Source organism: Mobula hypostoma, chromosome 8 (genome assembly GCF_963921235.1).
Source record: "Mobula hypostoma chromosome 8, sMobHyp1.1, whole genome shotgun sequence".
Taxonomy (NCBI): domain Eukaryota; kingdom Metazoa; phylum Chordata; class Chondrichthyes; order Myliobatiformes; family Myliobatidae; genus Mobula; species Mobula hypostoma.
In genome coordinates this window covers 107,582,103-107,596,408 of record NC_086104.1, presented here as the reverse complement: position 1 = coordinate 107,596,408, position 14,306 = coordinate 107,582,103, and the positions used below count along the sequence as shown (strand labels likewise).

Genomic DNA, 14,306 nt, shown 5'->3' with positions numbered 1-14,306 from the left:
CAGTAATCTCCGGATTGCTGCCTGTTGCATACTCCAGTAAGGATAAGAATAGGATGATATTGCAGATGAGTGTGTGCCTAATGAATTGCAGGGGGCAGGATTTCATATTTGTGGATCATTGGGAACTCTTCTGAGGAAGGCACAGCCTGTACAAGAAGTACTGGTTACACCTGAATTTGAAGAGGACTTGTAGCCTTGGGGGAAGATTTGCTTGAGCTGCTGAGAATTTAAACTAGATTGGCAGGGTGATTGCAACCAGTGAGATAAATCAGAGGATGAGGCTTTTGGTGTACACTGTGCAGAGAGACTGTGAGGAAGGATGTTATGGCACAGTAGTGTAGTGGTTAGCGTAATGCTATTACCACACCTGCAACCTGGGTTCAATTCCCACTGTTGTCTGTAAGGAGTTTTACATTCTCCCCATCTCCATGTGGGTTTCCTCTGGGTGCTCTCTTCCACCCCCCCACCCCACATTCCAAAGACATACAGGTTAGTAGGTTAATTGGTCACATGGGATATAATTAGGCAGCGCAAGCTGGTTGGGTTGAAAGAACCTGCTACTATGCTGTATCTCGAAACCAATTGCAGTCAGTTGGATTGCTTGAAGTACATCAATTTGAATGCAAAAAATATCAGGACCAAGGGTAAAGAACTTAGCGCGTGCGTCAGTAAATGGAACTATGATGTGTGGTCATTGCAGAGACTAGCTGTCACAAGGACCAGAACAGCTGCTGAATGTTCTGGGTTTAAGTATTTCAAAAGGGACGGGGAGGTAGGGGGGCAAAAGAAGTGTGACAATCAGGAATAGTATCACCAGCTGCAGAATGGGAGAGATCATCTACTGAGACAGTGTGGGTGGAAGTCAGAGAAAGGGAGCAATCATTCTTTTGGGAATATTTTATAGACGCCCCTCCTCACCCCAATAGTAACAGAGACACTGAGGAACCAGATCAGGAGGCAGATTTTGGAAAGGTAAACAAATAACAGGTTTGTTATCATATATTACTTCAACTTTCCCACACACAAAATGCTGAAAGAACTCAGAAGGCCAAGCAACATTTAATGAAAAGATAAACCATTGATGTTTCAGACCAAGACCGTGCATCGGGCCCTTTGGTCTGAAATGGCAACTGTCTACTCTTTTTCCATAGATGCTGGCTAGCCTGAGTTCCTCCAGCATTTTGTGTGTTATTTTGATTTACAGCATCTGCAGATCTTCTCGTTTGTGATTCAACTTCCATACTGATTGGCATCTCCTAAATGCAAAACATTTAAATGGGGTGGAATTCATTAGCTGTGTCTGGAAAAGGTTCCTGACGCAAGCCGATTAAGAAGAGGCCATACTGAATCTGGTACAAGGTAATGAACCAGGTCAGGTGTCAGATCTTTCAATGGGTGAGCAATTCAGAGACAATGACTCCAGTTCCCTGACTTTTGCTATAGCCTTAGAGGGAGATAGGAGCAGACAGTTTGGGGAAGTGTTTAAATAGGGGAAGGGGAACTATGATACTATTTGGCAGGAACTGGACAGTAAATTGGGAACAGATGCACTCAGAAATACACAACAAAAATGCAGAGGTTGTCTAGGGATGAGGTATTGAATAGGTTTGTCCCTTTGAAGGAAAAGATGGTAGGATAAAAGAACCACGGTTGAAAAGAAAGGTAAAACATCGAGTCAAGCAGAAGAAAGAAGCTTAAGGTTAAGGAAGCAAGGATCAGACACAGTTCTTGAGAATTACATGGTACCCAGGAAAGACTTTAAAAATGGACTTCAGAGAACCAGAAGGGGACATGAAACGGTCTTGGCAACTCCAGGCATTTTATACATACGTGAAGAACAGGAAGATGACTAGATTCAGGTTAGAACCAATCAGGGATCAAGAAAGCACTTAGGCAAAGGATACAGCAATACCTGGTGACTGACCAATATACTGATTATAGCGCTGAAAATCTGGTATCCAAACCTAGCTGTATCTCTGGCCAAGCAACTTCAGTATGGCTACATAATGGCTGCTATCTGACAATGACTTAAATTGTGCAGTCATGCTTTGCCCACAAAATCCAAAATAAAAAGTATAATAGATACTCTGTTTACTGTCATTCAAAGCAAGGAATAACTTTATGAGGTGCACTCAACCCAATTACCTACTCACTGAAGCTCAGTTTCTGCCTAACTGCCAGAACTACACTGCAGCAGATCAGTTTAAAAGTCCAAGGACTGATGTCACTCAAGACCTACCACTCAGTTGAACTGAAGGTGACTTAGCAAAACTGTACTGAAAGAAAAGGGTATCATCCTCCACTGATTGCTCATACCTATCATAAAAAAAATGAATATGGTTTGGTGACTATTTGGCTGCTTTATCAACAATTACAAAATCAAAAGTACAAACATTTAGAATGGATCATACAAAATTTAATAATAATTCAAGCTCCAAAGATAAACATATAATTCATTATTATTTTCTCCAAATTTAAGACCTGACCAAATTAATATTCCTACCACACATGCCAGAAAATGACCACTGCTAACAATAAGGGAATGTCACCAACACCTCAACGTTTAAACAAGTTTCAATTGTTGAGTTAATGATGAGCAACATCTGGGAAGTAAACATCACACAACAAGAGCAGTTCTGAAGTTGGGCATCCAGTAATATATGATGCAATCTATGATTATACACTATTTCCAAGGCACATCCCAACCATTAAGCAATACTGTAAATTTGGCTGGAAGAATGATGCTCCCTTACAATTAGATCAAAAGAATCCAAAACAAAGAAACCCAAATACCACACTATCCACTGCTATCAGTGTACAGTATATTAAAAGTGAATTGCAGCAAAATTCTTCATGGATCCATTGCCATCTCTTCCCAAATCATGATCTCTTCTACATACAAGGACAATCGCATGAGATTGCCACAACAGTGGGCTCCCCAAAGTGTAGACCAACTTGACTTAGGAATATGTCATTAACTTTTTCAGATAATTGCTTTTAATCATGGAGTTTCTAGCATAACAGTTCCTTCACCACACAAGGACTGCAGCAGTTCAATACCATCAGCACTTGGGAAATTAGATTTTAAAAAACCACTGACCTTATCAGCAAGATCAACCTTATATAAGAATATAGATTACTCATGATTTAATGAGACAAGCTTGCCCTGAATGGCCTACTTATTTATGTTGCAGTGAAAATTTGACATTATAACTAATTATTGTAGGAAATGACAGGTCATCTAATATTGCCTATAGGACAGGCAATCTGATTTCACCAAGGTGAAACAACCAGCAGATAGCAGAATTGAGATTAAAATCTCCACAGGTAATCAGTGGGGTGAAAGATAGGGAGGGATAAGATCCACAAACCTGCATGTCCAGGTAGACCCATTGTTTCAGCTTGCTCCTGCCCCACCGTACTCATTTCTGCATACCTCAACACTGTTTTAATTGCCCCTTGTTCAATCCCTTCCCACCTATCTTCGTGACACTTCTCATGCTCTGGATTTTTTCAATAATTTCAAGATCCCTGGCCTCCATCGTCTTATTTTCACCTTGGATATCCAGACCCAACCAGTTCCCCTCTACCACCACTCTCCTCCGTCTAGCGGAATTGGTCCTTACTCTTAATAATTTCTCCTTTGGCTCTTCCCACTTCCTTCAAACTAAAGGTGTAGCCATGGGCACCTGTATGGGTCCCAACTATGCTTGTCTTTTTGTTGGCTATGTGGAACACTTCATGTTCCAAGCCTATACTGGTATCAGTCCCCTACTTTTCCTTCACTACATCAACGACTGCATTGGCGCTGCTTCCTGCACGCATGCTGAGCTTGTTGACTTCATCAACTTTGCCTCCAACTTCCACCCTGCCCTGAAATTTACCTAGTCCATTTCCAACACCTCCCTCCCTTTCCTTGATCTTTCTGTCTCTATCTCTGGAGACAGCTTATCTACTGATGCCTGCTATAAGCCTACTGACTCTCACAGCTATCTGGACTATTCCTCTTCTCACCCTGTCTCTTGCAAAAATGCCGTCCCCTTCTCGCAATTCCTCTGTCTCCGCCGCATCTGTTCTCAGAATGAGGCTTTTCATTCCAGTACGAAGGAGATGTCTTCTTTTAAAGAAAGGGGCTTCCCTTCCTCCACAATCAACTCTGCTCTCAAACGCATCTCTCATTTCACGCACATCTCCTCTCACCCCAACCTCCTGCCACCCCACTAGGGATAGTGTTCCTCCTGTCCTTATCTACCACCCCACCAGCCTCCGTGTCCAACATATAATTCTCCGTAACTTCTGCCATCTACAATAGGATCCCACCACCAAGCACATCTTTCCCTCCCCCCCCAACTTTCTGCTTTCCACAGGGATCGCTCCCTACACGACTCCCTTGTCCATTCGTCCCCCTCATCCCTTCCCACCGATCTCCCTTCTGGCATTTATCCTTGTAAGCGGAACAAGTGCTACACCTGCCCTTACACTTCCTCCCTCACCACCATTCAGGGCCCCAGACAGTCCTTCCAGATGAGGTGACACTTCACCTGTGAGTCTGCTGGTGTGATATCCTGTGTCCGGTGCTCCCAGTGTGGCCTTCTATATACTGGTGAGACCTGACGCAGATTGGGAGACCACTTCGCTGAACATCTACGCTCTGTCTGCCAGAGGAAGCAGGATCTCCCAGTGACCATACATTTTAATTCCACGTCCCATCCCATTCCAATATGTCAATCCATGGCCTCCTCTACTGTCGAGATGAAGCCACACTTAGGTTGGAGGAATAACACCTTATATTCCGTCTGGGTAGCCTCCAACCTGATGGCATGAAGATTGATTTCTCTAACATCCGTTAACGCCCCTCCTCCCCTTCTTACTCCCATACCTCCATCCCTAATTATTTTCTTTCCCTCTCTTTTCCTCTCACAATAACTCCTTGCTTGTTCTCCATCTTCCTCTGGTGCTCCCCTCCCCCCTTCTTTCTTCCAAGGCATTCCGTCCCATGATACTTCCCTTTCTCCAGCCTTGTATCTCTTTTGCCAATCAACTACCCAGCTCCTGGCTTCATCCCTCCCCATCATCTTCTCCTATCATTTCAGATTTCCCCCACCCCTCCCACTTTCAAATCTCTTACTATCTCTTTTTTCCCGTTAGTCCTGATGAAGGGTCTCGACCCAAAATATTGACTGCATTTCTTCCTATAGATGCTGCCTGGCCTGCTGCATTCCACCAGCATTTTGTGTGTTGCTTGAATTTCTAGCATCTGCAGATATTCTCGTGTTTGAGGGATATATTGTTCTTGTTTGAGTGAATGCACAGAATTACTTGCTTATTATGTGTTTTAGTGACAATGGCTTTATGTGAAATTACTTCCTAATGCTTAGCCTGTTTGACTACATCTGAAATCTTTACTCTGATCCTCCATCTCTATTAACCAATCCAAATGAAGAAAACATTTTAAATCTTCAAACAATAATTTCAATACCTATGTTATTATTAACTGACTGTAGATGTCCTTCGTCAGGTCTTAAATGAGAATTGTAAATGATTCCTGATACTGATGGGTGCAGGAGAATCAGCTCCAGGGAAACAAGTAGGGGAAAAGAGATGATCTTTAGTGCTGGCATGGACTTACAGACAGTCTCCTTCTGTTTCGTATGAATTTAAGGGGCCTAAATAGCATAAATATGTAGGATTTACCTTGGAGAGATAAAACAATGGTTACAGATTAAGTAATGGGTTGAACAATTAGAAGGGAGAAGAGGAAAATGCTTTCATCCAGAGGATGGCAGAGTCTGGATCGCACTGCATGACAAGCAGAAACCTCATCAATGTAAATAATATTTGATTAGTTAGAGTGAAACAGCAGGCCCTTGGGCCAACTAGTCCAGACCAACTGTTGCACAGCAAACTGGTCCTCTAAATCTCTATCCATGTACATATCCAGATGTCTTTTAAGTGTTGCTAATGCCTCCTACCACTATTTCTGGCAAAATACACAAAACCCCTTACATGAAGAAGCTGCCCCTGATGTCTTTTGAAAATCTTTTCTCTCTTCTGTTTGCACCTCCTCCTGGGATAAAAATTTTTCTTTCACCCTAACTATGCCCTTCATGGTCTTGTATACTTCTATCAGGTCATCCCTTAATCTTCTATGTTCTAAGAAATAAAGTCCAGGTTTATACAACCTCTCCATGTAATTCAAGCACCAAGGTATGGGCAACATCCCAGTAAACAGTTGTGCCATTTTTCTAGTTTAATAACATCCTTCCTATAACAGGGTGATCAAAACCCTTTTTTTAAAAAAAAACAGTACTCGAAATGAAGTCTCATCAACATCTTATATAACTGCAACATAATGCCCAACTTCTAAATTGAAGCCAGTAATCCAAATACCTTCTTCACCATCCTATCTAACTGTGATGCCACTTTCAGCAAACTGTGCATTCACACTCTCAGGTCCCTCTGTTCCATAATTCTCCCCTGGCCCTACCATTCATTGTACAAATCCTACTCTGGTTTGATCTTCCAAAATGGAATACCTCATTTGCTTGGATTGAAGGTCATCTGCCAATCCTCATCACATGTACACAGCTGATCAAAATTCCCCTGTAATTTTTTACAGCCTTCTACACCATCTATAATACCATCCATTTTAGATTGTTTACCAGAAAAAACATGATCTTCAAGCTCATAGGCCTATGAAAGAAGGTGGAATAGGTAATTATTTTGTGACCAAGACCCACAATAGTCTAATAGCCTCCTGTGTCAAATCTTTGCACAAGCTATGAATGAGACCAGTGTTTAAAAAAGGGAAGTTATGGGGTTATAGCACTGGGCTAACTCCTACAGGGCTGGGCTAAACTTTGTGATAAAGAAAAATTACACCTGAATTTATTGGAAACTCATTAAAAATAAATTTATAATTATGACATGAATTCCATGAACAACTTTGAGACAGTATTATAATTACCATAAGACAAAGGAGCAGAAGTTGGCCATTCAGCCCATCGAGTCTGCACTGCCATTTTATCATGAACTGATCCATTCTCCCATTCAGTCCCACTCCCCCGCCTTCTCATCATAACCTTTGATGCCCTGGCTACTCAGATACCTATCAATCTCTGCCTTAAGTACGCCCAATGACTTGACCTCCACTGCCACCCGTAGCAACAAATTCCACAGATTCACCACCCTCTGGCTAAAAAAAATTTCTTCGCATCTCTGTTCTGAATGGGCACCCTTCAATCCTTAAGTCATGCCCTCTCATACTAGACTCCCCCACCATGGGAAACAACTTTGCCACATCCACTCTGTCCATGCCTTTCAACATTGGAAATGTTTCTATGAGGTCCCCCCTCACTCTTCTAAACTCCAAGGAATACAGTCCAAGAGCGGTCAAATGTTCCTCATACGTTAACCCTCTCATTCCCGGAATCATTCTAGTGAATCTTCTCTGAACCCTCTCCAACGTCAGCACATCCTTTCTTAAATAAGGAGACCAAAACTGCCCACAGTACTCCAAGTGAGGTCTTACCAACGCCTTATGGAGCCTCAACATCACATCTCTGCTCCTATACTCTATTCCTCTAGAAATGAATGCCAACATTGCATTCGTCTTCTTCACCACCGACTCAACCTGGAAGTTAACCTTAAGGGTATCCTGCATGAGGACTCCCAAGTGCATCTCAGAACTTTGAATTCTCTCTCAATTTAAATAATAGTCTGCCCGTTTATTTCTTCGACCAAAGTGCATAACCATACACTTTCCAATACTGTATTTCATTTGCCACTTCTTTGCCCATTCTCTCAATCTATCCAAGTCTCTCTGCAGACTCTCTGTTTCCTCAGCACTACTGGCCCCTTCACCTACCTTTGTATCATCAGCAAACTTAGCCACAAAGACATCTATTCCATAATCCAAATCATTGATGTACAACATAAAAAGCAGCCCCAACACGGACCCCTGTGGAACACCACTGGTAACCGGCAGCCAACCACAATAGGATCCCTTTATTCCCACTCTCTGTTTCCTGCCAATCAGCCAGCGCTCTATCCACGTATGTACTTTCCTGTAATTCCATGGGCTCTTATCTTGTTTAGCAGCCGCATGTGCGGCACCTTGTCAAAGGCCTTCTGAAAATCCAAATATACAACATCCACTGCATCTCCCTTGTCTAGCCTACTTGTAATTTCCTCAAAAAATTGCAATAAGTTTGTCAGGCAGGATTTTCCTTTAAGGAAACCATGCTCAGTTCTGCCTATCTTGTCATATGTCTCCAGGTACTCCATAACCTCATCCTTGACAATCAACTCCAACAACTTCCCAACCACTGATGGGAGGCTAACAGGTCCATAATTTCCTTTTTGCTTCCTTGCCCCCTTCTTAAATAGCGGAGTGACAAAATTATATCATAAGTAATTATTTGACAACAGAAGAATTAGGCCACTTGTCCCATCAGGTCTGCACCAACAGTCCATCATGGCTGATTTATTATCCCTCTCAACTGTATTCACCTGCTTTCTCTCCGTGACCTTTGATGCCCTTACTAATCAAGTACCCATCAACTTCTACTTTAAATATACGCAATGACTTGGCCTCCACAGCCGCCCATGGCAATGAATTCTACAGGTTCACTATCCTCTGGCTAAAGAAATTCCTCCTTATCTATGTTCTAAAGCAGGGGTTTCCATCCTGGGGTCCATGGATCCCTTGCTTAATGGTATTGGTCCATGGAATAAAAAAGGTTGGGAACCCTTGTTCTAAAGGGACGCCCTTCTATGCTGGGGCTGTGCCCTAGACTCCCCCATGATAGGAAACATCTCGTGCACATCCCCTCTATCAAGGCCTTTGAATATTTGATGTTTCAATGAGATCCCACCCTTAATCTTCGAAACTCCAGTGAGTACAGGCCATCAAATGCTCCTCATAGGTTAACCTTTTCAGACCCTGAATCAATCTCATGAATCTCCTCTGGTCCCTCTCCAATGCCAGCACATCCTTTCTTAGATAAGTGCCCAAAACTACTCACAATACTCCAAGTGAAGTCTGACCAATGCCTTACAAAGCCTCAGCATAACATCCTTGCTTTATATTCTAGTTTTCTCAAATGAATGCTAACATTGCATTTGCCTTCCTCACCAATTCAACCTGTAAATTAACCTCAGGGAATCCTGCATGAGGACTCCCAAGTCCCTTTGCACCTCTCATTTTCGAATTTTCTTCCCATTTAGAAAATAGTCTATGCCTTTATTCCTTCTACCAAAATGGATGACCATATACTTCCTCACTTCTTTGCCCATTCTCCTAATCTAAAACCTTTTGCAGACTCCCTGTTCCTCCACCTGTCTTCGTATCATCCTGCACACTTAGCTGCAAAACCATCAATTCTGCTATCCAAATCTTTGACATATACAGTAGCGTAATAAGAAGCAGTCCCAACACCGACCCCTGTGAAAAACCACTAGTCACCAGCAGCCAACCAGAAAATGCCCCTTTTATTCCCACTCTTTGCCTCCTGCCATTCAAACTTCTATCCATGCCAGTATCTTTCCTGCAAAACCATGGGCTCTTATCTTGTTAAGCAGCCTCATGTACAGCACCTTGTCAAAGGCCTTCTGAAAATCCAAGTATACACCATCCACTGACTCTCCTTTGTCTATTCTGCCTGCTATTTCCGCAAAGATTTCCAACAGATTTGTCAGGCAAGATTTTCGCTTAAGGAAACCATGATGACTTCTATCTATTTTATAGAAAACACAGACATAGAAAACATAGAAAATAGGTGAAGTAGGCCATTCGGCCCTTCGAGCCTGCACCGCCATTTATTATGATCATGGCTGATCATCCAACTCAGAACCCTGCACCAGCCTTCCCTCCATACCCCCTGATCCCCCTAGCCACAAGGGCCATATCTAACTCCCTCTTAAATATAGCCAATGAACTGGCCTCAATTGTTTCCTGTGGCAGAGAATTCCACAGATTCACCACTCTCTGTGTGAAGAAGTTTTTCCTAATCCCAGTCCTAAAAGGCTTCCCCTTTATCCTCAAACTGTGACCCCTTGTTCTGGACTTCCCCAACATCGGGAACAATCTTCCTGCATCTAGCCTATCCAATCCCTTCAGGATTTTATACGTTTCAATCAGATCCCCCCTCAATCTTCTAAACTCTAACCAGTACAAGCCTAGTTCATCCAGTCTTTCTTCATATGAAAGTCCTGCCATCCCAGGAATCAATCTGGCGAACCTTCTTTGTACTCCCTCTATGGCAAGGATGTCTTTCCTCAGATTAGGGGACCAAAACTGCACACAATACTCCAGGTGTGGTCTCACCAAGGCCTTGTACAACTGCAGTAGTACCTCCCTGCTCCTGTACTCGAATCCTCTTGCTATAAATGCCAGCATACCATTTGCCTTTTTCACCGCCTGCTGTACCTGCATGCCCACTTTCAATGACTGGGTGTATAATGACACCCAGGTCTCGTTGCACCTCCCCTTTTCCTAATTGGCCACCATTCAGATAATAATCTGTTTTCCTGTTTTTGCCACCAAAGTGGATAACTTCACATTTATCCACATTAAATTGCATCTGCCATGAATTTGCCCACTCACCCAACCTATCCATGTCACCCTGCATCCTCTTAGCATCCTCCTCACAGCTAACACTGCCGCCCAGCTTCCTGTCATCCGCAAACTTGGAGATGCTGCATTTAATTCCCTCATCCAAGTCATTAATATATATTGTAAACAACTGGGGTCCCAGCACTGAGCCTTGCGGTACCCCACTAGTCACTGCCTGCCATTCTGAAAAGGTCCCGTTTATTCCCACTCTTTGTTTCCTGTCTGCTAACCAATTCTCCACCCACACCAATACCTTACCCCCAATACCGTGTGCTTTAAGTTTGCACACTAATCTCCTGTGTGGGACCTTGTCAAAAGCCTTTTCAAAATCCAAATATACCACATCCACTGGTTCTCCCCTATCCACTCTACTAGATACATCCTGAAAAAATTCTATGAGATTCGCCAGACATGATTTTCCTTTCACAAATCCATGCTGACTTTGTCCAATGATTTCACCGCTTTCCAAATGTGCTGTTATCACATCTTTGATAACTGACTCCAGCAGTTTCCCCACCACCGACGTTAGACTAACCGGTCTATAATTCCCCGGTTTCTCTCTCCCTCCTTTTTTAAAAAGTGGGGTTACATTAGCCACCCTCCATCATGTGCCTCCAGGTACCCTTAAGCCTCATCTTTAACAATGGACTCCAACATTTTACCATCCACTGAAATCAAGCTAACTTGCCTATAATTTCCTGCTTTTGTCGCTCTCTTTTTTTAAAAGAAAATTAAAGAGTGGAGTGACATTTCTAATTTTCCAGTCCACTGGAACCATTCCAGAATCTGGCGATTCCTGAAAGATGACTACTAATGCCTCCACGATCTCTTCACTACCTCTGAGAACTCTGAGGTGTAGTCCACCTTGTCCAGGTGACTTATCTACCTTTAGAGCTTACAGCTTGCCAAACACCTCCGTAGTAACAGCAACTACACTCACTTCTGCCTCCTGACACTCCTGAATTTCTAGCATTCTGTTAGAGTTTTCCACAGTGAAGACTGACACAAAATACTTAATACCGTCCAACATTTCTGTTCCTCATTACTACCTCTCCAGCATCACTTCCAGCAATCCTATATCCACACGTGTCTCTTTTACTATATATCTGAACTTTTTGTTATCCTCACATTATGGCTAGCTTACCTTCATATTTCCCTTCATATATTTTCTCTATATATTTTAATTATCTTCTGTTGGTTTTTAAAAGCTTCCTAATCCTCTACCTTCCTGCAAACTTTTGCTCTTTCGTTTTTATGCTGTCTCTGACTTCCCTCGTCACCTACAGTTGCCTCATTTTCCCTTTAGAATACTTCATCTTTGGGATGTAACTATCTTGTGCCTTACGAATTGGTCCCAGAAACTCCAGCCACTGCCGTTCTCACATCATTCCTGCTAGTCTCTCTCCTCTTTCATGCCTTGGTAGTTCACTTTACCCCACCGTAATACTATGGAAGTAGGAACAGCAGTCAACTGGTCAGTTCATTAAGCTTATTCCTTTACCAACTACATCACCATCAATCTCCACTTCAGCTATGCTTAGTTTTACTCCATACTCCTCAAAATCATAATCTAAAAAGGAATTATTTAAATTCCTTTCAAAGGAATTGGGTGTTGCTGCAAAAAGCCACTGCAGTCCTTGTGGTGTTGACATTCCCACTGCCATCAGACAATGAAGGACCTGCAATATATTTTTTAAATCTGTACGGTGAATGGCAGGATAATCTGCAGGTAGCAGTGCTCCCTCATTTGTACCACTGTCCTTCTTCTAAATGCTAGATGTAATTTTTTTTAGGTGGGGGAAAAGCCCAGTATATTTTGCAATGGTACTTTTGGCAAGCAAAACCAATAGATGGAATAAATGGATAATGTGTTAAGTCAACCTGTCTGCTTTGATGTTGAGCTTCTTCTGAGCACAGTACAGAGTATTTTACCCAAATTCCTAGCATGTACCTCATAACTGATGAAAAGACTTTTGGATCTTAAGACTGTAAGCTACTTGTCTCTGGATACCCAAATTCTGTCCTGCATTTTTAGCCACAACATAGAGGTAGCTAATCCTGCTGAGTTTCTTATTAAAGGATAGGGATGTCAATAGTGGGAAACTTGTTAACGATTACACTTAAATCTCCAACGTTTAAACTTCTTGGACATGATCATTACCTTCCAACTGTGGCAAATACTATTTATGCCAGGCAAATGCACACACCTCTGAATGTTGTCTAGATGTTGTCACAGACATTGGTCCAACCAGATGCAAATGGAACTGAATCAGAGGCAAGCAAGGGTCAGGCTCAGTTACACACACATCACAAATTCCAATTTGAAGTTTCGCTACAACTCTGGGCCCTTTATTGGATGGCTCCCGAGGTCTTTCTTTGTAATCAAATTTGACCTTGTACTGCAATTCAACCTCACGTTAGAATCAACCCTCCAGAGGTTATCATCCCATAAGGGGTGCAGCAAAACTAATATATATAATAGTCACCCAAAACAGCGGGCAGTTGTCTCTAATGGCAAATGCAGCTGCAGTAGAAAAGAACCCTTGAGCTCATTTTCTCTTCCCGAGGAGAAAAGAGAAAGGAGAGGTAGCCTTACGAGGAATTACACTTGGAGCTGCAGGACAGACCTGGGGTCGCACCTGCTCTTACCGACAGCCAATGAATGGGTGCTACTGTTCAGTCTGTGGCCGAAGGCCCGCTGCTTCTGGCAACTCTCTGCAGAGCTCACCTCGCTGTTGTGGCCTCGCAGGTTGAAGTTAATCCTCTGCGGGTTGCTGCGCTCCCTCCTGCAGTGACTAGCGGTGAAAGTCACGCCGACCACCCCTCTGCCGTTGCCGGTCGCCAACCAGCCCTCCTCGTAGCAACGCCGGCGGCACACGGGCTTCTCTTTCTCGCTCTTGGGCACACGGCCCTTCCACGACAGGCACAGAATGTTGGAGTCGCTGCACAGTACCGGGCCTTGCTCCACCGCCGCGAACATCCCGCTGAGCCCGAGGCCTGACTGCCTCGCTGCCGGGCGGCTGCTCATCAAACAGCGGCCGAACCACGCCGACCTTCCCCTCAGGCGGCCGAGAGCAGCATCGGGGCCTGGCCTGACCTAGCCGAGCCGGGGTGGGGCCGGCTGGACGAGGGGGAGCGGGACGGCGGCGCTGTACCTACAACCCCCCCCCCCCGCGATACGGGTACGGGCAACCGACCGCTTCAGCCCGACCCGAAACCGCTGCCCATTGACGCGGCTGGAGCGCGCGTCCGCGCACGCGCAGGAGTGACGCGGACGGCTCTGTTGTCCGTCGGCTGCGCCTCGAGCGTCACCGTTAACCCGAGAGCGCCCAGCTCGAGCAGCGGAGCGCTCGCCCTCTTGCAGCCGCGCGCCCGCCGCCGTGCGAGGCCAGGCGACGCGCACTTGTCATTGGCGGGTGATGGGGGAGCCTTCGGTGGCCGTGCATCAGTCTGCCCCGCCCAGCAGCGTCGGGTCGGCGTTCTGTGGGGCGGAGGCTCCGGTCTCAGGTGTTCGGCTTCCCCGAAAGCAACGGCGAGATCAGATGCAAGGGGCGTCCTGTGCCATGAGTGACTGATGTCGGTATCGTGGGTGGACCAAAACCTGGTGCCATCTTCATTGTGAAATCAGATCAGATACAGCACGGAAACGAGCTCTTCGGTCCATGAGCTAGTCCCGTTTGGCCCATATCCT

General features: G+C 44.3%; 1 protein-coding gene across 1 annotated transcript in view; it reads right to left on the bottom strand.

Annotated features, from left to right (window-relative positions):
* Nucleotides 1–13,933, bottom strand: part of tulp4a (TUB like protein 4a) — a 181,325-nt gene extending 167,392 nt beyond the window's left edge. The window contains exon 1 of the mRNA XM_063056576.1: nucleotides 13,344–13,933. Coding sequence (XP_062912646.1) covers nucleotides 13,344–13,643 — 300 coding nt within the window. The 5' untranslated portion in view covers nucleotides 13,644–13,933. The remainder of the gene's footprint in view (nucleotides 1–13,343) is intronic.
* Between the last annotated feature and the right edge of the window lie 373 nt (nucleotides 13,934–14,306).